At 37.5% G+C, this 27,907-nt stretch overlaps 1 protein-coding gene across 1 annotated transcript in view; it reads right to left on the bottom strand.

Moving 5' to 3' along the window:
* Positions 1-6,184: 6,184 nt before the first annotated feature.
* Positions 6,185-27,907, bottom strand: part of LOC117394683 (ras-related protein Rab-2A) — a 37,205-nt gene continuing 15,482 nt past the window's right edge. Inside the window, exons 4-8 of the mRNA XM_033993117.3 lie at positions 18,391-18,473; positions 17,722-17,814; positions 17,250-17,361; positions 10,177-10,245; positions 6,185-7,512 (exon numbers count right to left, since the gene is read on the bottom strand). Coding sequence (XP_033849008.1) covers positions 7,417-7,512; positions 10,177-10,245; positions 17,250-17,361; positions 17,722-17,814; positions 18,391-18,473 — 453 coding nt within the window. The 3' untranslated portion in view covers positions 6,185-7,416. The remainder of the gene's footprint in view (positions 7,513-10,176; positions 10,246-17,249; positions 17,362-17,721; positions 17,815-18,390; positions 18,474-27,907) is intronic.

Raw genomic sequence — 27,907 nt, 5'->3', positions numbered from 1 at the left:
GTTGTTCAATGAGCCTGTAACTGAGTCATGGCCCGCCCCAGAGGACATAAAAACACTGACCTCAACGTCATTTTTTCTTCAAGTCTGCTGCAATCATGGATGCAGCGACCTTGAAGGTTAATGGTTACATTTCTATTTCAGAGAACCAGGATTATGATAATAACCTAACGTTCCCTTTCAAGAACGAATTGTAACCATTATGTTATGGGTAAGTGTACCAAAGCTGTCGCAAGGGCAATATTACAGAACGACTGGAATGCTACAAGGCTAAGCCGAGAGGCTGTCTTGTGCGTTAGCATATGGAACCCCAGTAACAAGTAGCTAGGGTGAAAAATTTGAAAGATAAACTCACCTCTATGCTGTACTTTAAGGCTGACTGAGAAGCCACCCTTAACACTCTAGTTCCAAAACCAGGGTTTTGAGGATCCACATTAAGTCTGTAGAATCTGGACTCCTCGGGAAAAGGCTGTCCCAATTAAACGAGAGGCAGCTGAGATTACCTTAGTGACACTTTTGTTTCTTAATGAAAAGAAAAACAATGAAATCACATCACATTACGATTAAATGTTATATATATATATAATAAAAATACGAGTCAATGTTTTTTTTTAATATTTTTTATTCCTAAACAGAATGAATCGAAAAATAATGAAATCACATCTCATCACAAGGCGAGGCACCTGCGATGCTGACGCGGCAACTTTCATTGCAACAGCAGCCAAGAGTAATCATGTACTCACTGCACTGTGCTACCGACCTGTCTTGCTCTGAAAAGCGATCTCTGTTCATCATTTGGAAATACTGTGTCCTAATTAAACGAAGTGACGCCCCAATTAAACAACATAAATAGCATTGGGAAGAATCGTCTCACAGAGTTGCATCCCATTTAAGCAGAAATCCCAATTATCAGTATCCCGATTAGGCGGTGCCGACTGTAAATATATGGGGAGTAGCCCACACAGCTGAATTGCAAATGTCCTTGACAGATGCACCCTGGAATAAAGCCCATGAAGTTGCCATGCCCCTGGTGGAATGGACAGTGAGCTTTTCTGGAGGGGGCAAGTTGGCCAGCTCATAGGCAGTCCTGACTGTGTCCACAATCCACTTGAACAGCCTCTGCTTAGACAGGGCTTGACAATGGGACAGCCCCTAGCAGACAAAAAATTGTTCGGACTGCTTCCAACTTTTCATCCTGTCAATGTAGTATGCCAACTGGGCAGAGCGTATGGAGCTGTTGCTGTCAGACTGGAAACGAGGCAGATGGAAAGCTTCCAATTCCACAGACTGGTTGACATGGAATGCCCAGATCATCCTCTGCATATAAGGCAGGATTGGTAAGAAGCATAACCTTTGTCCTGGCCTCTGTAAAAATTAAGCAGGCTTTTGCAATGGAGAATGTCTGCATCTCACTCACGCACTTTGCGGAGGTGATAGCAAGCAAGAAAGCAGGTTTGAGCGATAACTATTGAAAAATGGACAGTATGTCCTCCTGTGGCCAGTCTGCACTTGTAGCCCCCTGGGGCCCCAAGGGGACAGGCGGGGCATGCAGAACTAAACATAATTCTGTGAGAACAGTTCTTTGGTGAGAAACAGCTGCCCAGAGCTTTTCCATCTGCTGAGTCCACCGATCGTTTAGAACGGCTACTCTTCTTCTTCCTCTTTGGGGGAGGAGAGGTAGAGGAAGACCGTGAAGACGGTTCCCTGCGTGGGCTACTTTCCTGGGGGCATCATCGATTCTCCCTTTGCACAGAGTCATGGGGTGAGGACGCAGCCACCAAACTAACAGAGGCTGATGGGTAAGAGCGCTCTTTAGAGCTGTGGGAGAGACGTTTCCAGCGTGCGCTTACAGAAATGTGCGCAAAACTCGCAGAAATTACGGTTCACCAGTGCCTACTTGGTGTGCTCTGGCCCCAGGCAGAAAGAGCATCTGCCGTGCTTGTCCTCAACAGGCAGACTAGCCTTGCATGTGTCGCAGGGATAAAACCTAGGCATGATGCAAGAAGCAAGCAATGCAGTGTACAGTATACAGATGTACAGGTGCTGCCTCAATCTGCTTATAGGTAGCAACCGGGCGGGTCAAGACCCAAACAAGACCGGTTTGGTACCGGACTGGGGGTCATGTAGGACCAGGTAGAAATCGAGTCAGTATGGTATGGTACTGGGTCGGAACTGGGACAGTGACTTTAGCATCGGGTCGGTACGGTACCAAAATAGTACCTTTGACACTGTTGATCACTCTATTCTACTATCATCTCTTGCTGACCTGGGGATCTCTGTCACTGATCTGGCCTGGTTCTCCTCCTACCTCTCCAACCGCACTTACCAGGTAACCTGGCGTGGAGCAACCTCCGCACCTCACCCTCTCTTAACTGGAGTCCCCCAAGGGTCAGTCTTGGGTCCTCTCCTGTTCTCTCTCTACACCCGCTCCCTGGGCCCCCTCATCGCATCCTATGGTTTCTCGTACCATTTCTATGCTGATGATGCTCAGATTTTCCTCTCCTTCCCCACCTCTCTACCTGTCTGTCTGCTATTTCCTCCTGGATGCACTCGCATCACCTCAAACTCAACCTCTCTAAATCTGACCTCCTTTTCTTTCCCTCCTCCTCCCCCTCCTCTGATCTCTCTATCTCTGTTCCTCTGGAATCTACCACACTCTCTCCCTCTTCCTCCGCTAAGAACCTTGGAGTCACCCTGGACCCCTGCCTCTCTTATTCCCAGCACATCTCCACTCTGGCACGCACTTGCCGATTCTTCCTGAGCAACATCCGAAGAATCCGACCCTTCCTCACCAACTATGCTACCCAGCTCCTGGTCCAGGCCCTGGTACTCTCCCGCCTAGACTACTGCAACTCCCTCCTGGCTGGCCTCCCTGCGTCCGCCACCCATCCGCTCCAGCTCATCCAGAACTCTGCCTCGCTTCGCCCACGCAACTCCACTACTCCGCTCGCTCCACTGGCCCCCGATCACCGCTCGCATCCAGTTCAAGACTTGTACTAGCCTACAGATGCCTCCAGACCCTCATCTCTCCCTACACCCCCACTCGACCTCTCCGCTCCGCCTGCACTAGAAGACTGGCTCTACCTCCGCTACGCTCCCCTGCCTCCAGAGCCCGCGCCTTCTCCACCCTTGCTCCGCAGTGGTGGAATGACCTTTCTACAGATGTCAGGACTGCCCAGTCCCTGACCACATTCCGGCGCCTCCTTAAGACTCACCTCTTCAAACAGCACCTGTAGAACTCCTGTTTGTATCCTGGGACACTATCACCCTTCATTTAAATGTGCTTTATTTTGCTCTTATCTGCCCCCTATTTTACTGCATTTAATCCTGTACATCAGAATAATAATCTGCCAAGTGTTTAACCTGTAGTATTTTGTATTTAATCATATCCTGATGTAACTATCACTATTTAATCATATCCTGATGTAACTATCACTATTATCTGCTGTATTATTGAATTGTGGTTTGTCACACTTGAACAAAAGTTATTGTATTTCTTGCTCTTATTGTATTACTTGTATTGTAACACTTGAAATGTATTTGCTTACGATTGTAAGTCGCCCTGGATAAGGGCGTCTGCTAAGAAATAAATAATAATAATAATAATAATAGCACAGTGCGATCATTATCATGAAAAGTATGATACACACACATATATATATATATATATATATATATATAAAAATAAATTTAATGGACAGTCTACAATAACTGACCATCCCATATTGATGATTACCAACTCCTATTCCTTTTGAGGAAAGGAGACTGTTTTCCAGGAGGACCCATCACGGTTCAGACAATACCATGTGAGTGGTCAGTATTTTGGCAGCACCTTGTCCATCATGAAAATGACTTACAACAGGTATATGCAGCTAAATTACAGAATAACAGACTGGTGTAAGTGGAAATGGCACCGAAAAATATATTTTGAATATTTTGCTCTTTATCATCTAGGATCAAAAAGTCACACGACCATACAATATTACAGGTAATTATACTTGATGAGAGCAAGAACTCTGTGACTTACAATTAGTATAAATATATGATTTTGTAGTTAAACACTCTTTCTCCATCAACAATATGAAAAACGTATTTAACAATAAAAATATGAAGTCTATCTCAAATGGTTTCTGTTATGCAAGTTGTTTTTCTTGAGAAGCCATGTACAAACATGTATGCAATCAACACTGGCAGTGCAGCACATGAAGAGGGTTATGGTACCCATGAAGACATTAGTAGTGTATACCGAAGCGAAAGTGTACATAGCGTGTACTAGGAAATAAGTCTTCCTCATATATAGAACATGGGATGAAGTAAAGTTTTTTTTTTTTATTCTTGCAAAGGATACGATTGTCTTAAGTCAATGTGACCTCTAGTTTTAGCATTTAAATCGCAAGTACCATGGACTTTTGAGGCTATGCTGTGAACTGAAGCCTTTGTGACATTTGTTTATTGAAAACTTTACCGTGTCTAGTTATCACATGATAACAGGATTTGGAATAAAGAAAGTGAAAAGATGAGATTCCACTTGTCATTTAATATCGCTTTGTCCAACTATATTTCCATTATCTTCCCCCATCCAGCACCTATAAGTAGAACACTAACTTTTTAACTGCTTTAAAACTTTCAGAAACACTCCAGCAGCAGACCCTGTGGTTATAAACGTGCGGTTGGTTATACACTTGTGGTTGGTTTCACAGTCACAGATTAGCACTAATCTTGGCCTACTTTACCTAAAATACCATTAGTTAGTTCAAGATTAGTGATAATAGGGGTCTGTAAAGCCAGCCATTAAACAGCAGTGAAATATCCCCAAACCATTTATTTAGCCTAGATAACATCTCATGTGTATTGTTGTCCATGATTACTACTGTATTTCATCATAACAATGTACTTATTTAAGCACTATTACTCAAATTCATTAAATAAATTTAAAAGGATGGGGATACAATTTTATTTCAACAGAAGGTTAACAACATACCTGGACATTTACGCCTATACAAGACCAAAGCTCTGAAGCAGACATATTTATCAGGAAGTACAAAACTCTATATTGGGATTTTAAAATTATGTGAAAAATGTATGTTCACATAACATGAGCATGTATAAGCATTGTACTTATTTTATCATTGTTTTTTACTTTTCCAATACTATATTTGAAACAGATTTTAAGTCAAAGTCATTTTCATATGCCTTGTTTCCAGACACAATAAAACACAAAAGTCCAGCTAAAATTCAACTTAACCTAACCTGAACAGTTTGGTATTTTGAAACCCAGTTATTTTGGTTCCAGATCCATATCTCATACTACTTGGATCTAGTTTTGGTCAGGCGCATGGAAACAAGGCAATAAATACTGTTGCAGGAAGTCTTTCCAGGAGTTAAATGTTTGCAAGACTTCTTTCTAATGCAATTACTTTGAGCAATATAGATTAACAAGAATTGGAATCTTAAATCAACAAGACTCACCCCCAGGAGGATTTCAATTAAATTAGTACTCAATATCAAGAAATAGAATCCAGTACGATGTTACATTGAACAAGGTGTAATTGGTTTAAGGCATCTTGGCTCTTTACCAAGAATAATACCCCCTTGAGCATTCATAGAAAACTGAAATAAATGCATCTCACTACTGAAACTGAAATTGTGACATAACTCCTTTAAATTCTTATTACAGATGTCATCATATCCAAGTGGTCTGGCAACTTGCACACGAGTGACACTGGAGAATTTTTTGCCTTTAGGCAGCCAAAACAGTTTAAGACTTGGATTAAGGTAGAATCACCAGATCATTTTACTTTCGGCAAATGCAATTTTCAGTGAGGCCAAGGTTGTTTTAAACAGCTGAAACTAAATAAATGTTATGCTACATACATAAAAGTACATAATATCTAAATGCGTACATTGCAACAATATAGGATGGACATTTCTGAGTTTAAAAGTATAATCCAGTAATACCAATCATGCTTAAAAATAAACACTTACATTACTTTTACATCTTAATTTATGTGATGACACAATGAAAATGTATTTATACAGATGTCTGGATAACAATCACTACACTGGAGGCAAAAAAGTTTCTCTAGGAAATGTGCTTTTTTTTTTTTTCTTAGTTACAGTATACAAAAAATATATGCCACAATTTTTAATTTTCACAGACATCAAAATGAATATATATCAGTTAGAATCTGTTTAACCACAGGGAATTTATTTTTAATTGTTGTAACATTTCATTTTAAGAAGAACCAACACAGCAAATAAAGTTGAGGGTCACAAAGGTACTCCAGTTTCAGCTTTTATCACACCCCTTTCACAATAAACGAGATGTTTACCACATACCTACAAACACCTTTACACAACTACTCAGACAAGTTAGAGTTGATGTGTACTGAAATGAACTGACAAATAAAACTAGTGCAAACCATGCGCATTTTATCTAATAATAATAATAATAATAATAATAATAATAATAATAATAATAATAATAATAAAGTATCCACATTATTATTAATCCCTCATTCATTTTCTCTTTTGCTGTACCACTTTAGATTTAAGTTTTTTTTTTGTTTTTTTTTTAAGGCAAACAGCTGGTCCATTTCTGGATAGGAGGTGATTCATTTCTGAAGAGGAGGTGGTTAAATAGTTCGGAAAACACAACTTTTGGCATTAAAATAGAATAAACAATAATGAGCCAATATCGCTATACAATGAGGAGTTTAGGGGTTTACTGGGGAATTAAGTAAAAGGTAAATAGGAGGGACAAAAAAAAAACAGGTCAAACAGGATTAAAATGGTGTCAAAGCAGGTTTGGACTATAGCAATACTGTTGCAGTTTCAAGCTCTAATTGTACAGTACAGAATGTAAGCAAATTCAGTAAATAATTCTAGCTTGGTAGGTATACACCAAAGCGTGTAATTATAACTATATATACAGAAAGCGAATGACAAATACAGAATTAAAACAGTCCTCCTTTCTTTTTTGTCTTCATCAAATGGCTGACAACTCTTAACACACTTCTATATTAAGCTTCAGGTAACCATAATAGCTGGGGATTTACCCACACAAACTGATTAAAATACTAAGATGACTTTGTAGTGTTTTTAATACAATTCAGTTTGAAGTCAAAAGGGCACAATAAACAAACATCAAATAAAAAAAAAAAATATACAATTTACCTAGAAATTAAATGTAAATAGATATGAATACAATTCTCAAAATCTTGTTGTTTTTAAGTGAAAGCTAGCCATTTCTGCTGGAGCCCAGATGGACTTCAAAGTTTTACAGGGATTGTGAAAGACTTGGGCTTTTCTCTTGACAAACAGCCATCTAGTAAATGAGTCGATTTTGCAGGTTGGGCTGGAGTGGGGAGGTTAAGAAAAGGTTAGTAGGCCCAACCAATCAGATACAGTTATGGGGCCTCAGCAACAGCCTCCACCTGCCTGTTGTCCTCCCTGGTTGCCTGCAAGTGTTGCATTGGTGGCAGCATGCTGGGGTCCGATCTTAATTCCATTTGCCTGGAAGTAAATGAAAGAAAGTGGAATTTAGTACAAGTGTTTAACATAGGACAAAGTCCGGTATGAAAAAACTAATATTAAAATGAAATCCTGAAACACGCAGATGCCATTTGTACAGGGTGTAATAAAGTCACTTGGCTGGTGATGATGGGCACTGTAAACAGATGGAATCCTTAATCCTTCGTTATAAATCCCACTTTCTTTCTTTCACTAAAATGATAGTTTAGAGATTAATTACAGAAAGTGAAAATAATACTTTTCAATCAATTATATATAGAGGGAAAAAAAGAAAAGAAATTACAGGTGTCCAATCCTAATCTCTATAGGCTCAATTTAATTTAATACTTTGGTATATGCCATACAAGTATTCCATGTCATCAATAATTTCAGCAATCCCTAAAGACATGGCAGCCTGCCATGAACTCACACACAGTGCAGTCTTTTCATTCATCAAACACACATATATCCCAAGTCTTACTCCCTCGAGTGGATTTCAGCTAAAATACAGCAGTTTGAGAAAGTAGCACAGTAGTTTCCGTGACTAAGCTCTTAAGGAAACTCTGCATCTGTCAATCTCAGATTTACAGTGTTTGGCAGGGGTTCCACTAGCCTGGGGGTTTCTGGCTTGAGTGCTATATTGACATCAGCTGATGTGGTTTTGACTTTGAGCCTTGCTTACAGTTAAAGGAGGGTTAGTGACTTTTCATAGCACTCTGCATTCAAACATCTGGGAGGCTGAATATGTTTAGTATTGTTCTATCTTAACATACTGAAAGACAAACTACCTGACAAATTAATTATTTAAAAAAAAAATTATATATATACACACACTATATATATATATATATATATATATATATATATATATATATATATATATATATATATATACACACATATATATATATATATATATACACACACACACACACACACACACACACAGTCACCTCCAATTATTGGCACCCTTGATAAAGATGAGCAAAAAAGACTGTATAAAATAAATATCAGTACTGAGCTATATTGTAATTTTCCAACATGTGGAATACATTCGACTTTATTAATGATTCAATGGAATCAACCAAAATTACACATCTCTCTAATTATAAATTCATTTCCAAAAAAAATGAAGTGTCACAATTATTGGCACCCTTGTTTTCAGTACTTTAGTATGTGTGCTTGGGGTCATCGTCTTGCTGGAAGATCCACTTGCGGCCAAGTTTCAGCCTCCTGGCAGAGGCAACCAGGTTTTTGGCTAAAATGTCCTGGTACTGGGTAGAGTTCATGATGCCGTTGACCTTAACAAGGGCCCAGGACCAGTGGAAGCAAAACAGCCCCATAACATCAAAGATCCACCACCATATTTTACAGTAGGTATGAGGTTCTTTTCTGCACATGCATCCTTCTTTCGACACCAAACCCACCACTGGTGTGCGTGGCCAAAGAGCTCCAACTGTGGCCCTTGGATTTCCCTTTGCCTCCTGAACCCTGCCTCACTGTGTGTGGGGGCAAGATACACCAGGCAAGTTTACCACTGTTCCAGTGGTTTTGAACTTCTTAATTATTGCCCTAATAGTGGTAAGTGGTATATTTAGTTTTTTAGCTATTGTTTTGTACCCATTGCCTGATTTATGAAGGTCAACAACCATTTGTCTCTCTTCATTTGTGAGTTCTTTGCCTTTCCCCATGGTGATGGATGACAAATGGATTTCATATGCGTGTTACCTCATTTTTATACCCTAGTGAAACAGGAAGCGATGGAAGGCCACAATACAGTTCCTTAAGACTGAGATGAAGTTAAAAAGAAGTAGAATGTTAATGCAGATTTAATTTTGTTTGATTTTATTTATAAGAATCTTTAGGGGTGCCAATAATTCTGACACCTATCTTTTTGAGAACATTTTTTATTACTTGTTAATAAAAAAACTCTGAGAAATTGTATTAGAATAAAAGAATATGGTTTTCCCATATATTGGAGCATAAAATATAGCTCATTACCTGTGTTGTTTATTTTATACAGCCTTTTTTGCTCATCTTTATCAAGGGTGCCAATAATTTTGGAGGTGACTGTGTATGTGTGTGTGTGTGTATATATATATATATATATATATATATATATATATATATATATATATATATATATATAATGAGAGAGAGAGAGAGAGAGAGAGAGAGAGAGAGAGAGAGAGAGAGAGAGAGAGAGAGAGAGGAGAGAATTTTATTCCTGTGGAAAACTAAATCATAGGCTTCCCAAAATGTAGATGTCAACAATAACACATTTAAAACACGTCCAATAGGATATTGACTCTGCTGACCTTGATATTTATTTTTAAATGACATAGCTACTGTATATGTACAGAAAGACAGTGGTTCAATACATTTCCAGTGCTTTTGACAAGGGCATTTTATAGTTTCGCCCAGTGTGCCAATGATGGGAGACCTAGACATCCAGGCTAAATCCAAAATCCATTTTAGTGGTTAGAGGTATCTTCATGAATATTTAGACAATGATTTTAAACACATTTTCACACCAGTAGTATTGTCTTCCCTTAAAAAGCCTAAGAAGACCAATCCAATTTAATGAATTAATTTGGTTTGTGCAATTTAGGAGGCTCTGCAACACATTCAGATACCTAAACAGGCAACTGTAGTAAGTAATCATACCTCGTTATTAATATCAAAGACACCTTCTTGAATCTTCTCATAAATCTCCTTGGCTGTGTTAATAAATGCCTAAAATGCAAAGAGGAAAGATTATTATTAACAAAGACAGATCGGCCAGCAAGAACAGCTGAAAAGTGTGAGCTTCTGAAGTACTTCATATTATGGTCAAGAAAGGCACGGACAGTAAGGCATACCCTTGTCTGACCAGTCATGCCAACTTCCTACTGCAAGTTTATGTGGTGCCACCGCATGAAGAATTCCCATGAAGAAGTCACAGTTTCATCACCTGACAAACGAGCTTGAGAAATAAATCCAGTCCAGCTTAGTATGGCAGGTATGGTAACAGTTGAATATGGTTAAATACAATGCATAATACAGTATTGAAAAAAAAACACTTATTACAAGCACTTTAATTATTAAATTAGGATACCATTTGAAAAAGAAAGTAAGTAGACCAATTACTGTACAACAGACATCCTCTGCTTTGCGCGATGACGCACATGAAGATTTATGATAGCCTCTTTTCCCTGAGCCCTTGTGCTTATTCTTACTTACTCCAATGGAAGAAACAGTGCAGTTCATCAAGAAAAATAAATGGGGCTTCTCAGTCCTACCCTGGAAGCATTTAAGTGCTGAACTTGCCACCAGAGCTTTGTTTCCTAATTAACAGGACTGATATGTTTTCACCTATAAAGGCTTACCGCTCCCTAGAGTAATCAATCTACTGCAGCTCAATTACTGTACCACGCAGTGCGCAGTCAGTGAAGGAGACTTGAACGACTGCGGCAGGTGCAGGAAGATATGAATATGCATAAACTCTAAGTGGGAGATCGAAACATCATACAGGGTCAGGAGGATTCACAGCAAACTAATGAGATGAATTAATCACGGAGGGTGTTCAAGGCACTTCCAGAAACGAACACATTTTCAAACAGTTTCAGGTTTTAAGTATGTGAAACTGGCTTTCAGCCAATGCTCAATTGATTCATTCTTCTTTCAGACTAAAGTGTTAACACACACCAAAGAGGGAATCCCTAACAAATAGTACACCTGTTATCAAAAGAGCTATTTAAACCAAATCAGTTTAACCCTACTGCAGTACATGTCATATTCCTGCAAGGCTGGAATTTTCTCCAGGGAATACTCAGTTCACACATTCACCAGATCATTAAACAGCACAGTGTTTCAATAAACAAGTACTTAACTGGGACAAGCGACATAAACCTGTGCTTTGTATTATGTAAAAGATCTTGATTATGACCCTAATTATGATAGCACGTTACACAACTGAGACTTTTGGCACACTCTGAACCATTAATCACCAAAAGGGAGGATACATTTGTGTAATGTGGAACGACTTTAAAACAAATACAAAACTAACCTTACTAGTACACAGTTCCGTTTGTAAAATGTTACATTGTGAAGTCAAGTAATGCTGCATCTTGTCAGGGCAACTAACATTACATCCTGTCAGTGAACTCTCAGTAAACTCACAAACACCATCACATGGCGGTGGTTTATATTATAAATAGGGTTTGGTGGTGTAAAAATAAAAGGAATGTTTATTTGTTTGTAAAATAGTGTGTGCTAGATATGACAGGGGAGGGGGATTAAACTTCCCTCCCTGCCTAACTGAAAAGAAATGTGCAGCAGGTGGCCAGGTGTCAATTGCATAATTGATGATCAATTAACGCTGGTCATCTGCCTTTAAAAAGGGCCTGGAAAACCAAGCCCTTTGTTGTTCTTTGTTTGGTGTTTATGCTGTCTTCTGCAAGCCTGGAGTCAAAGGAGAACAACCCTCATGACTGCATGTATAACCGATCGGGTTGTAGACCGGGATAACTACCTTTAAAACGTACGGGAATGGCAATCCCACAAAAGTTTATTTAGTGTACGCAGGAAGAAAGTTCCTGAAGCGGGACCTCCCTTTTAGTGGGAGTATCGCTCTGCCTGAGCTTGGCCACATTTTATTTTCTAGTTGTTTTTGTACAGTGTTTGTTTTGTAATTATGTACACAGTGTTTGTGTGTGTTCTCCCGCACTAGTACCCTAGTGGTAACCACCAAACACTGCAATGACTTGCAACCCGTGTTTGTAAATAAAACCTGGACGGCTGAGCGGCGTTTCAACTGCAAACCTTGCGTCTCTAATATCTTGGCGGATACTCGCACTGTGTTATTATTATGAAATAAAAACACAGTGAGGTCTAGTTTAATGATCAACAGTACTACAGAGTATAAAATAGTGAAATGTGGTTAAAGTGATTTTTTTTTTTTTTTTTTAAAACCTTGGGGGGTGGGGGGGAGAATCCCATCTTTATATTGGTATCCTTCTAATTGAGCAGTTACTTCAAACAATCTTCAATACATGTATTAGCAGGGAAATGTATCTTCAGTTAAACACTTGTGTATTTGTCAAGGTAAACTGCTGAGGCAATTCCTTATGTAATTTAATATACTGGACTCCAAAAGTTGGCTTTAATAACATATAGATTTGTATTGTAAACGAAACAAGCCAACCATAGTGCAGCATAGTTTCCTGTTTTGTACCTTATTTATAAATTCCAACCTAGATGCTTTCAAATTCCCAGGGGGGTTGGGGGTCGTCTACCCATAGCTACTGCAATCAAACATAAATACTGCTGCTGCTTTATTATTATTATTATTATTATATTCAACGTGTAACAAGCATAAACAAAAACACACAAGTATAAAAATGCACCTATTGAATGTTGATTTTTTGTTATGTTTTTCTATAAAATAAATAGTGTGATAAAGATTTTTTTCTTATTTAAAACATGTATATCAACACCCCTAATCCTTTCTCTCTGTAGTGCTTGGCACATATGTACTATAAAATACAACATTTGACATGGATGATAATTTGAGAACACATAATTTAAAATGGCTAAGCCACCCCCTACCCAGGCTTGAAAAGTAAGTCAGACTTGAATAGTTTCCCCAAGTCCTACTTTAAATATTGCAACTAGACCCATTTCCAGGTCTGACTTCAAGTCCGACTTGGGAGATCAGTCTAGTTCACATGCTTATTGCAACCGGCCCCTGCTTAAGTTACCACGTGCAAACGTGTTCATTACACAAAACTTCAGTTTTTTTTCTTTTTAATGTATAAAAAGAGGTTTAATTCAAGGTCTGCCAATCTGTGCAACAATATTTACACTTTTCTAGTCTATTATTCTGAGCTGCCTTTTTATTTCCTCGGTAGGACGGGGGGCTCATGCCACCCATGAATTCCATAGCTTCTTTAAATACCGATGTATTGAATAATATATGCTAATTAGCAAATTGGTCTAGCCAATAGTAATTAAAATAAGAAATTATACTAGTAAGCCACGGTTCACCAGGCAACGTATAAATATAAAAAAGTAGAAAGCAAGGTCTGTTACAAATTACAGTTTTAAGAACCATTCTGACTTGTTACATCTCAGACTACAGCGCCATGAGCAACTTCATTTATTTAACGTTATCCTGCCATCTAGTGGGTCCAGAAGCCATTACAAGGTAACAATAAGATCAAATGTCAAGTCTGCATTATGTATTTGATGTTTAACCCTTTGTAGTCCATTTATTCAGGGCCTGTCAGGTGTGTCGGGTCCAATTTATTTTCACATGCGCAGTTTAAAATTAATTTTATTCACAGTAAAACAGGTTTAAAAGGCACTGCATATCAATGTGACACTCAGTACTGCATCTCAACTCAACTGGTGGGGCAGCAGTGTGGAGTAGTGGTTAGGGCTCTGGACCCAGTAGGTCGTGGGTTCAATCCCAGATGGGGGACACTGCTGCTGTGCCCTTGAGTAAGGTACTTTACCTAGATTGCTCCAGTAAAAACCCAACTGTATAAATGGGTAATTGTATGTAAAAATAATGTGATATCTTGTAACAATTGTAAGTCGCCCTGGATAAGGGGGTCTACTAAGAAATAAATAATAATCTCCAGCCCTGCCCCACTCCTTGTTCGCTTTATTTATCACATATCTCTTCATAGTCGTGCATACTTATAAATCATCTGCTGATCACTCGTTTTATCACCAATAATGCGATCCAAGTCATTATTTTATTACTATATCATCTCAAAAAGCTTCGCAAAATTCTGTGATATTCTTTGAGCGCTGGATGCGGAAGCAGCTATCTTGTTTGTTTATGTCCGTGTTAGGGAGTATGTATTGCTCAGATCTGCCGCCTCTTTCTTTTGGCTTCTCTCTGCTTCTATCGGGCTCACTCGGCCATTGAAAGCTTTTCTCTGCTTTTTCTGGAGAAAAAACGACTAGAGACCTGTGCTTGACGTCTTTTTGATGATGTCGAATCGGGACCGACATCGGACCGGAAAGGAAAAATTGTAATGTCGGACCTGGTCCGACATAGGACCGCAAAGGGTTAAATTATGTTAATTGTGTTTAAGTCAATATTTGATTTCATACAATAGAACATTGCTTTTTCATTTCAGCTAGAGCAGAACAGAGGCCTATAGATTCTCAAAATTGTTAATGTAAGCCAGGTTCCTTGAAAACAAAAAAGCACTTTAGCAAACAATGCACCTTCTGTGAGGTAAATAGAAATACTTTTAAGTTCTCACATTCAACAATAAAAATGTATTAATAATATGGACGCAGGACAATACAGTACACCATGTTTATTTCACACATGCATCATCATAAGATTAGGGGTTTTTAGATGTGGAGGCAGGATTTCCACAAAGCTTTTTAAGCATTAAAATGAGTTGCCCAAACTAAATAATTGATTGAGATCTTATTTTACAAATGGTTCTGATACTGCCCTCTCAGCAGTTCAGGTGTGTAACTCCTCTCTGGACTGAGTGCGGTTCTGAGCATGTAAAATACATGTCCCAAAACAAGGATGTGTTAGTACAATGGAAAGACAGTCCTCACAAATTACATCCACAAACTTAAATAGCCCACCCACCACGCAAAAAAAAAAAAAAAAAAAAAAAAGCTAAACATTCAGATGTAGAACAGCAGTTTTTAAGCTCTTTCTCAGCATATCTAAATCTATCTATCTCTCTCAGACTTGTTGTCGAGTCCTCAAACCTAGAGTCCGAGTGAGTCATCAGGGTCTGAGTCACTATCAAGAGTCCGAGCCACGAGTCCTTGACTTCGAGTCGGAGTCCTTGTATGTGAAATAAACTCAAATCAATTTTCATTAAAACTAGTGGTAGTAGTGGGGGAACAGTTTATCTAACGGACGTTGTCCGATATCCCTCAGGAAAAATGCACAAATAATAAAAAATAAAATACAAAAAAAATGATTTATCTATTTTTTCTAGCTAGATTCTATTTGCATGCCTTTTTCAACTTGTCTGTCCCTATCTTCTTTTATTTTGGAATTGGAATACTGTTTGAATGTACCTGAAGTTTATAGATAAGCTTCAAGTTCAAGTTTGTGGATTTGTTTTTCACTTTGATGGAAGCCGTGATCTGGACTATAGAGCCGGTGTTGTGTTAGAAAGTGGTACGTCGTCAGAATGTGGTATGCGTACAACAACTTGACTCATGTAATGGCAGAATGTGGTACGATGTCATATTTTGGTACATGTCCAATCAATTGCGATCTGATGGATGTTTTCCTATTGTCAAAAAGAGGTACATTTACCATTAATTAAATTAAATTATACATCGTTTTTTTACAAACTTAAAGTAAAAAAAAAAAAAAAAAAAATGTACAAGACCCAATGTTTTGCACATGATAAATATTTGCATACTAGTTTCTTAATAGTGGTAAAAATGATACATTACATTAACAACAATGTAAAAGACTGGAAAATATGATAAATTCAATGTAAAAAAAAAAAAAGCAAAAGACCAAAAACAGCATGTACCAGATTTGAATGGGCGCTTCTATGCTTTTTTAGCGGAAGTTGTTTAGGCATGCCTGTGCAAGCACTGTGCGCCGAGTACCACTTTTTAACGCGTACCTGAAAATAACACTACACCAGTAAGAAATTAAAGTTACTTTCACCTCTGACTGTAGCATCTACTTTGACTTCAATTCGTGTAAGAATCTGCCAATCTGATTTAGACATTGCTGGAACTGTGTATTATGTGTATTATATATATATATATATTATATATATTACACACACACACACACTGTGTTTTTAAATAGTAAATTCAGTACTATTTTTATTATTTTTATATAATGTTAACTTTCCTTGCATTTGCACTTTATTAACTAACACAATGATACATTTACGAGATTGTGCTTCAGTTCACTTGATTTCAGATCATGCATTTTTTCATCTTTTCTTTTATACACAAACATATTATATTTATGTATTTCCCCTTTGTGTAGGTTCATAATGGAATAAAAACATGAAGTTCACACAGCCAGATTTCTAGGTATTGTTAATGTGTATTTCCCGCATCCATAATAAATTCATTTTGGTAAATGAAGTGGTATTAAGTTATTCTATCAATCAATCCTTCTGTCATATCAGTCTGATATTCCCGTTTGACGGTAGGCAATTTTCGATTTGAGACTTTAGTGCCTAGTTTTACATTGAATTTGCCAGGTGAATTCACTGACGTTGCTTGCAAACAGTGATGGCGTGTGCTGGGAACGAGTGGAGATTAGAAGCAAAGCACAGAATATTTAAATCACACAGCGACTTTCTGATATGAATTAAGAAGCTCTAATAGTATGATTATAACTTATATGATTTATTATTTTTTTATTCGTTTGTTTTCAGTAAACTCAAAATTATTAAGGTGACCAATGTTCTATTGTTTTCAGTGTGAACTAAATTATATTCCAGAGATAAACAGAGCTAACCGGTGATTGAATAACGTTTTGTTGGGTAGGTTTTTATTGTACACAAGTTTCCTAGTAACTGTAATATTACTTGTGTAATAGAAAATAAAAAAAGGACTTGTCGTTAATATCTCTGAGTCACGGAGCCCAAATGTTCAAGTCCGAGTCACACAAGGTTGAGTCAGAGTCTTCTGACTCGAGTCCTACAAGATATTATTTTTCTCTCTCTCTCCTTATGCAATACACTATATTTGTATTTGTCAGTAAATGTTATGAAATGATTTACCTCTTCTACATTTGAAGCTGTTTTAGCAGAAGTTTCCATAAAGATAAGTCCATGTTCTCTGGCAAATGCCTCCCCTTCTTCCTTCTTCACCTCTCGCCGAGACTCTAAGTCACTGAAATAGTTAATAGCATGCATGAGCTAATTAAGCAAAACAGGATTTTATGACTTATGAAAAAAAATAGAAACGGTATAACATTAAATTGGTTTCTTTTTTACTCACTACAGTTATAAATACCTTATTAGGTACTGGGGTGTAATATACAAGATTTATACACACTATATGTGTAAAAGTATCCCCCATTGACTGGATTTGACAATAAAATAGAAATATCTGTAGTTCCATTTCTAAGCACCAGGTTAAAATATTGTCAGCTACGCTCAATCATATGTCTACCACAGTTGGATATCAAACTGATTTTAAAATACATAAAAGTTAATTAATGAAATGAATGAGTTCTGTCAAACAAATTACCTCTTATTTCCAATAAGCATGATTACCATGTTGGAATTGGAATGTTGGCGTGCATCTTCTAACCAGGTTGTCAAATGGTTGAAAGTGTCCCTTCTATTAAACGAGAGTTAGAAAAAAAAAAAAGAAATTAAGGATCATAAAGAAATTAACATTGTGAGGTCCAACCTTCACTGATAGAGGGTGAAAAACATTTAGTCAAGCATGCAAGTTATTTATTTATTATTTTAATTTTCACAAGATACCTAAACATGTACAGTAACAAACATAAATCTATCACAATCTTTAAAATAAACCAGATTTTGTTTAACATTTTCCAGATAAATAATATTGTTTAACCAGTACTTTGCTAAATGCGTTTTAGAAGAGTATGTGTTATTTCTATCTAGTAGACTTAAATGTACATATTAAAAACTAACAGATGTTAACATGTACTTAAGCATTTTGTAAAGCATCAATAATTATTTTAGAAACACAAAACACATATCTTACTTGCCAGCCCAGTAAATGGCTTACTGGGTAAGAATTAAGAAATCATTTTAAAAGGCCGCTTTTTAAAAAAATAAGTTGGTATATATTTATAGGTTGAAACTATAATCTTATTTATTATTATTACCTTACCAGCTAATTCTTACCTAGAACCTAGAGCAACATACAAATCACATTTCTTACCTTGTGATATCATAAACTAAGAGAGCTCCAGCTGCACCTCTGTAGTAGGACCTAGTGATGGAACGGAAAGACTCCTGACCAGCCTGGAAGAAAAAAAACACACACACCATCAATGTGCAGAAAGGCACAGAAAAAATAAATAAATAAATAAATTCACCAGCTAAATGTGTATTTTTCCTACAGGTTGCAAAACAAGAACTTGTTCTTTAACCTTTCAACAAATGCAGATGCATGCTCCTCACTAACGCTAAAGAAGGGTAGTAATGCGTGAAGGCTACTGTTGTGAGATGTCATTTACTCTCCACAAAACAACCTCTCAACTCTCCCAGGCAATCCTTGACAACCCAATTTACTGAATGGCCTTATAATACACGCATCATTATCACAGCACAGAATGGACTCCTAGCAACTACACTCTGTAGGAGCCTGTGAAAGGAAACAAATAACCCAGAGCTCCACATTTAAATTCAATAACCCACTCCCCGGGCAGCTGTTGACATTAGAATAAATAAAGCCCATTCTAAATAAATGATGAATGACACTTTTATGCCCACCAGCTGCCAGAGTAAAGGTTGCTGGAAGGCCAAAGAAGCAGATTTGGCATGTTACATTATGTACAGTAGCCATCATTCAGATATATATATATATATATATATATATATATATATATATATATATATATAATTTCCCCCGTCTGATTTTCTGCATTTTTGCATATTATTGACACTGAATGTTATAAGATCGTCAACCAAAACCTAATATTAGATAAAAAGGGACCCTGAGTGAACAAATAACACAAAAATATGATACATATTTCATGTAACTAATTGCCCCCTTAGACTCAATAACTGGTTACACCACCTTTAGCAGCAATAACTGCAACCAAACGCTTCCTGTAGTTATTGATTAGTCTCTCACAGCGCGGTGGAGGAATTTTGGCCCACTCCTCCATGCAGAACTGCTTCAACTCAGTGACATTTGTGGGTTTTCGAGCATGAACTGCTTGTTTCAGGTCCTGCCACAACATCTCAATGGGGTTTGGTCTGGACTTTGACTAGGCTATTCCAAAACTTTAAATTTCTTGTTCTTCAACCATTCTGATGTAGACTTGCTTGTGTGTTTCGGATCATTGTCTTGCTGCATGACCCAGCTGCGCTTCAGCTCACAGACGGATGGCCTGACATTCTCCTGTAGAATTCTCTGATACAGAGCAGAATTCATGGTTCCTTCAATGATGGAACAGCAAAGCAAACCACCATGCTTGACCGTTGGTATGAGGTTCTTACTGTGGAATGCAGTGTTTGGTTTTTGTCAGACATAACAGGGCCCATGTTGGCCAAAAAGCTCCACTTTTGACTCATCTGTTCATAGAACACTGTTAAAGAACTCTTGAGGATCATCCAGGTGCTTTTTGGCAAACTTGAGACGAGCATTCATGTTCTTCTTCGTGAGCAATGGTTTCTGCCTTGCTACTCTGCCATGAATCCCATTTTTGCCCAGTGTCTTTCTGATGGTGGAGTCATGAACACTGATCTTAGCCGAGGCGAGAGAGGCCTACAGATCCCTGGATGTTGTCCTAGGGTTCTTTGTGACTTCCTGGAAGATTTTACGCCTTGCTCTTGGAGAGATTTTGGCAGGACGGCCACTCCTGGGAAGATTCACTACTGTCCAAAACTTTCTCCATTTGGACAATATGGCTCGGACTGTGGTTCGGTGGAGCCCCAGAGCCTTAGAAATGGCTTTGTAACCCTTTCCAGACTGATAGGCATCAACAACTTTTTTCAGGAGGTCTTCAGGAAATTCTTTTGTTCGTGGCATGATGTGCCTCTAGAACCTGTGTGCTGACAACTTCACTCCGATGATAAAAGCCAAAGTTAGTCAGATTTATATTGGGCAGGGCTGGCCCAAATCAGGCCTGGTTGTTAACCAAAGTACTCAAACAGCTGACCCTAATTATCCCTTTAATTGGGTTGAGTTAACTAGGGGAGGGCAATAACTTTTTCACACCTGAAGATTGCATGTTTGATTACCTTGCACACCAAACAAATGAAAGAAGCACCAAACTTTGGTGTCATTTTTTTCTCTCCGACTCCCTCTATATACTACTACAACCCACAAAAAAAAAAATATCATCTGACCAAATACAATGTGAAAAATGTGCAAAAATGCAGAAAATCAGGACAGGGGGCAAATACTTTTTCACTATACACACACACACACACACACACACACATAGTGCCTATAGAAAGTCTACACCCCCTTACAAATTTTTCACCTTTTGTTGCTTTATAGCCTGGGATTAAAATGCATTAAAATAATATATTTTTTTTCCCATTTATCTACACATCCTACCCCACAACTTCCAAGTGAAAAATATTCTAGAAATTTGTAGAAAATTAATTAAAAAGATAAAAACTGAAATAGCTTGGATGGATAAGTGTCCACCCCCCTTGTAATAGCAATCCTAAATTAGCTCAGGTGTAACCAATCGCCTTCAAAATCACACACCAAGTTAAGTGGCCTCCACCTGTGTTAAATTGTAGTGATTCACATGATTTCAGGATAAATTCAACAGTTCCTGTAGGTTCCCTCTGCTGGGTAGTGCAGTTGAAAGCAAAAACTCAACTATGAGCACCAAGGCGTCTTCAAAAGAACTCCGGGACAAAGTTGTTGAAAGGCACAGATCAGGGGATGGGTATAAAAAATATCAAAGGCCTGAATATCCCTTGGAGCACGGTCAAGACGATTAAGAAGTGGAAGGTGTATGGCACCACCAAGACCCTGCCTAGATCAGGCCGTCCCTCCAAATGGGTGACTGAGCAAGAAGGAGACTGAACAGAGAGGCTACCAAGAGGCCAATAGCAACTTTGCAAGAGCTACAGGCTTTTATGGCCAAGACTGGTGAAAGTGTGCATGTGACAACAATATCCCAAGCACTCCACAAATCTGGCCTGTATGGTAGGGTGGCAAGAAGGAAGCCATTACTCAAGAAAGTCCACCTTGAATCCCGTTTGAAGTATGCAAAAAAACACTCAGGAGATTCTGTAGCCATGTGGCAAAAAGTTTTGTGGTCTGACAAAACTAAAATGGAACTTTTTGGCCTAAATGCAAAGCGTTATTTTTGGCGCAAACCCAACACAGCGCATCACCCAAAGAACACCATCCCTACTGTGAAGCATGGTGGTGGCAGCATCATGTTATGGGGATGTTTCTCATCGGCAGGGACTGGGGCACGTGTCAGGATAGAAGTGAAAATGAATGGAGCAAAATAAAGAGAAGTCCTTGAGGAAAACCTGCTGCCCTCTGCAAGAAAGCTGAAACTGGGACGGAAGTTCACCTTTCAGCATGACAACGACCCAAAGCACAAAGCTACACTGGAGTGGCTAAGAAACAAAAACGTAAATGTCCTTGAGTGGCCCAGTCAGAGCCCCGACCTAAATCCAATTGAAAATCTGTGGCATGACATGAAGATTGCTGTCCAGCAACGCTCCCCAAGGAACTTGACAAAGCTTGAACAGTTTTGTAAAGAAGGTCAAATATTGCCAAATCCAGGTGTGCAAAGTTGGTAGAGACCTATCCCAACAGACTCACAGCTGTAATTGCTCCCAAAGGTGCTTCCACCAAGTATTAACTCAGGGGGGTGGAGACTTATCCAATTAACTTTCAGTTTTGCATTTAATATATAATTTCTCAATAAAAAGTTTTTCCCCCTTAACAGTGTGGAGTATGGTGTGTAGACTTTCTATAGGCACTGATTTTATATATATATAAACACAAGAAGATATGATCTGTTTTCAAACCCCCAACGACCACTGCTTCTGTGACATGTCTTTGATGGATATTACTAATGCACTGAAAAACTCACTCAGGAAAGTACAGAAGCAGATGTTGCATAAAATCTGAAATGCAGATGTATTAACATATTACTAATATTTTGTTGCTTATTATTTTGGTAAAGATACCTGTTCTTGTATTCACACATTTAAAACTGCCACTTCATCACTATACAACAGTAATGACCTGGAAGACTTCTTGACATGATTAAACAAACTTTGTTAACTTGTTAATGAAATAGCCTGTCAAACTACCTCATGTGTCTGGCTTAAGTACTAAAACAAAAAAAAAAGCAATCACTTTGCTGACCTTGGATAAACCATTTTTCTTAATGCATAGAAAGTCATCAGCTTTGAAAGCATATTGCTACTAGTAGCTAAAAACATACCCAGATTGGCCAGAGTAAAAGACCATTTGCATGAAGCACTAAGGCTCAAAGCCGAACCACTTTCATAGTTTTAATTTTACAGTTGTAGAGAGTTGATGTTTTCAGGGTTGGTTTTTTTACTTGTTCACTTAAAATCACCTTCTGTTTCATTTCACTGTCTGTCAGTGGAAGAACTTTCTCCTGTGGATGTGTGTGGAGTACAGTCATTTGTTATTTACTGATCTCTGTGTCTGAGGCAGGCAGGAGTTCTGCAACTGTACATGGATTTCCCAGAGGTCATTTTTAAGCTGATTAGGTTTATTTTTAGTCATATGAAAAAATGTCTTGTGTTATTAAAAATTACATTAATTATATTGAAATCCACATTAGTTATGTCAGAATTCGAACTGTAGCCTACTTACAAATAAATAAATAAATAAAATTAAGATTTGGGAGCATCATCATAATACAGGTTCTTCGTGTGACATCTAGCACTGTTGTATCTAGATATGAAAATAAACCAGGGTTTGCCAGGTAAGAAACAAAAGTAGTTTAAAAAGTATAAACTTTAGCTGCATTAATTAGTTCCTGTTGAAAATACTGCCCATTGACTCGAGAGATAATGTTTTAATGCTAGTAAAAAACAGAAATGCATTAAATAAGTGAAAATAATCTTGATACAATTAAGGAATAGGTATAAACTGTAAATATATTTGTATTTGTAGTGTAAAATAGAGTGAAAATAAACAGAGGACTACAAAAGCTTTTGTAAACAATACACTGAAGCTACCAGTACGAGTCTATTAAATTACAATGAAGACTCAGGCACACTGAACTCGTAAATCTGTGTTTGTATTGGGTAAAATAGTTAATTTCCTTACAGTATTTAAACTAGAAACATTTTACAGTATGTTCATATACTATTCCTGCTTTTCAATGCGCTACTTACAGTATATGTGCAAAATACCTGTATCAATAAACATGTTGGTACAGTTAACACAAATACTTAACTAGATACAAATACAACCCAGAGCAAGGGAAGTATTTTGCACCATGCTGATTTGATAAAATTACAGTAAAACAGTGTGCAATCTATTAGAGTGAATGAACTTAAATCAACAGACACACTTGTATTGATTTATATATATTTATATATTATATATATATATATATATATATATATATATATATATATATATATATTATATTATATTATATTACATTATATATATATATATATATATATATATATATAATGTGTTGAAGTTTAAATGCAATGGTTAATGCATACCTAAGCTACCACTGAATGTATTTATACAAGCAGTTACATTTTACTCTCCAAAAATTACATTACAGTCTTCAAATGTGTCTTTAATGGTATACAAACACCTATTATCATTGAAGGATGATATGTATGTTACCAGCACCACCTTTGACACAAGACAAAGATGTACCTTTTGATTTATTATTAATTTACAGCTGCCACAATTGTGCGGTATTCCTTATCCATCAAGCTTTACATGTCACATATTAGTTATGTTCATCTTAGAGTGCAGGAGGCACAACGATATTGTACATGGAATGCTTCCTAGTGGAACTGAAGGGTACCACAAAGCAAAAAACAATGTTTATTTGAACTCAAGTTACGTTGCTTCTATAACAAGCATGTCCATGATCCCACGTCACACTGTAAATGAAATATTACATCCTCATGACCTGTATCCATTTGTGATGGGCTGCCTACCCCTATATATATATATATATATATATATATATATATATATATATATATATATATATATATATATATATATATATATATATATATACACACACACACACATATACACACACACACACACACACATACAGTGCCTTGCAAAAAGTATTCAGACCCCTGACCAATTCTCTTATATTACTGAATTACAAATGGTACATTGAAATTTCGTTCTGTTTGATATTTTATTTTAAAACACTGAAACTCAAAATCAATTATTGTAAGGTGACATTGGTTTAATGTTGGGAAATATTTTTAAGAAAAATAAAAAACTGAAATATCATGCTTGCATAAGTATTCAACCCCCACACATTAATATTTGGTAGAGCCACCTTTTGCTGCAATAACAGCTTTAAGTCTTTTGGGGTAAGTATGTACCAGCTTTGCACACAGTGTCGGAGTAATTTTGGCCCATTCTTCTTGGCAGATTTGCTCCAGGTTGTTCAGGTTGGTTGGACGACGCTTGTGGACCGCAATTTTCAAATAGTGCCACAGATTCGAATGGGATTGAGATCAGGACTTTGACTGGGCCACTGTAGGACATTCACCTTTTTGTTCTTGAGCCACTCCAATGTTGCTTTGGCCTTGTGCTTGGGATCATTGTCCTGCTGAAAGGTGAATTTCCTCCCAAGCTTCAGTTTTTAGCGGACTGAAGCAGGTTCTCTTGCAGTATTTCCCTGTATTTTGCTCCATCCATTCTTCCTTCAATTTTAACAAGATGCCCAGTCCCTGCTGATGAGAAGCATCCCCACAGCATGATGCTGCCACCACCATACTTCACTGTAGGGATGGTGTGTCTTGAGGCATGGGCAGTGTTAGGTTTGCGCCACACATAGCGCTTTGAGTTTTGGCCAAAAAGCTATATCTTGGTCTCATCTGACCACAAAACCTTTTCCCACATCGCAGCTGGGTCACTCTCATGCTTTCTGGCCAAACATGCTTTCAGATGGTACTTTTTGAGTAACGGCTTCTTTCTTGCCACCCTCCCATACAGGCCAGTGTTATGCAGAGCTCTTGATATGGTTGACTGGTGCACCATTACTCCACTCCCAGCCACTGAACTCTGTAGCTCCTTCAAAGTGATTGTTTGCCTCTCTGTGGCTTCTCTCATAAGTCTCCTTGTTTGAGCGCCGAGTTTTGAGGGACAGCCTTTTCTTGGCAGTGCCTGGGTGGTGTGATGCAGCTTCCACTTCCTGATTATTGATCCAACTGTGCTCACTGGGATATCCAAACACTTGGATATTATTTTGTACCCTTTCCCTAATCTATGCATTTGTATTACTTTATCTCTAACTTCTGTAGAATGCTCTTTGGTCTTCATTTTCCTTCAGATTCTCAACCTGACCAATGACCCTTCAACAGTGGGGTTTTTATCCAGAAAATGTGACAGCAACTTTAATGGTTCACAGGTGGAGGCCAATGGTAAGGTAATTGTGTCCTCGTTAGGGCAATTTCTTTCATTGGTGTAAACTGGGAGCTTCCACAGCACAGGGGTTGAATACTTATACAAGCAAGATATTTCAGTTTATTTTTCTTAAAAATATTTCCCAACATAATAAAACCAATGTCACCTTACAATAATTGATTTTGAGTTTCAGTGTTTTAAAATAAAATATCAAACAGAAATTTCAATGTACCATTTGTAATTCAGTAATATGAGAGAATTGGTCAGGGGTCTGAATACTTTTGCAAGGCACTGTATATATATATAAAATTAGGGCTGCTCCAATTAACAGATTAACCACCAGACTGATTAATCAACTAAATAGATGATTGCAGATTAATTTAAAAATCAGGCTTTTTTTTTTTTTGTTTGGGCATTTTGAACTCCATTTCCCAACATCCCCTGCTGAGAAAAAATGTGTGCGAGAAGGCTTCCCACGTCAGTTCGTATCTGGTTTGTTGTACACACTCCTTATATCTTCTGCAACGTCCAGAACGATCCTCAATGTCTGCTGACAGCTTCGAAAAATATGTCTGCATTTACTACAATCAAAGCAGACTTTATTCATTTTAAAACTGTGTTGGTGAAAGGGGAGTTTTTATGTTTAAGTTGGGTGTACAAAGTTCATTTCAACGGAGTTCACTGTGCAGTGCAGCATTTATTTTTCACGATTCGTTCATTTGGCCTGGCCTGGTTTCAGGCGAGTAAATGTCTTTTACTAGTGTCACAAGCTGCGACTATAACGTTTTGTTTTATTGATGTTAGTTCTGTTAACATTACAATACTGTTCAAATTGTTTATGTATACTGATTTTTACTAGTTTATATTGTGGAACATGGGTAGGAAAGTTGTTTTGACCGATCTTTACTTGTTTCATGGTCCTGAATTTTTTTTTCTTCTTTTTTTTTTTTTTTTTTTTAATGCTGAAAATCCGGAAGCCCTAAATATAATGTAAAAAATAAATAAAATAAAGGTTGTTCATATGGAGCCATAAGTGTTATATACGGTATGTTTGCATCAAAGACAAAAATAGAAAAAAAAATACTCAGTTCTTGTAAATTATATTTTGCTATTAAACTCTTTCATGGATTGATGTTTTTCTGTGAAAATGTGTTACATGTACTGAAATAAAAACACTTTTAAAATGACCAAATTCCCATTGGGCTTATGTTATTTTAGATTCTATTGATTTTTTATGTATTAATATGCAGGACAGCCACTATAAGATCATTACCTTTAGTGACAGCACTAACATATATATATATATATATATATTGTGTTTGTGTGCGGACGGACGAAAGCCGTCCGACGGTATTATTTATTATTTGAGACTGGCGAAAACCCGGTCTTATAATATGTAGTCGGTGTGGGTGGGGTTAAAATCCCCATTCCGGTAAACCTCGTGGGAATGTGGCTGGAGCCTTAATAAGGTAATTATTTGAACAAAAAGGAACCACTCCAGGCTCATTAGGAATGAGTCGGAGTAGAGAACGGGAGCAAGGAGGTAAAAGCCAATAGTAGAATGGAAACAAATTTTATACGTTGGCACAAAATCAGCAGAATACTTGTTTTTCTAGTAGGATTATTATTTGTCTGTTTTGTTTGGCCAACTTGTTTTGTTTAAATATTTCATTTATTAAATAGCTGAGCAAGCAACGCTTTTCATATCTCAGTACTGCCTCTCGTGTCTATCTTCTGGGTCTGTGACATCATCCACCAGCCAGCTTGTGACACCATTATATTTACATTTAATGATGTAAGGTTGACAGACAGATGCCTTTATAACACATTAGATTCTAGCTGTGCTAGTATTTCAAGTTTCATAACAACTGAATAAGTTGTTCTCTTGTAAAATAGTCTTACTTACATACACAACATACATTTCCATAAATATTATCTCATGTTATTAAAAGAAGTCCAAAAATGTTTTCCAAATTTATTAAGGTGTATCTCTAATTTTTACTGAGATATTTCAATACAAAAATGTTGTAAATTGCCAACTCTAAACTTCGTTGTTAAGGGTGTAGATTATATACGGTCTAGTATGTTTTTCAATTGCAGCAAGTCAGAAAATGTAGTACAATGGGTAGATATG

Source organism: Acipenser ruthenus, chromosome 3 (genome assembly GCF_902713425.1).
Source record: "Acipenser ruthenus chromosome 3, fAciRut3.2 maternal haplotype, whole genome shotgun sequence".
Classification (NCBI taxonomy): Eukaryota; Metazoa; Chordata; class Actinopteri; order Acipenseriformes; family Acipenseridae; genus Acipenser; species Acipenser ruthenus.
The sequence above is the reverse complement of the archived record's forward strand: the minus strand, read 5'-3'. Positions and strand labels throughout refer to the sequence as shown.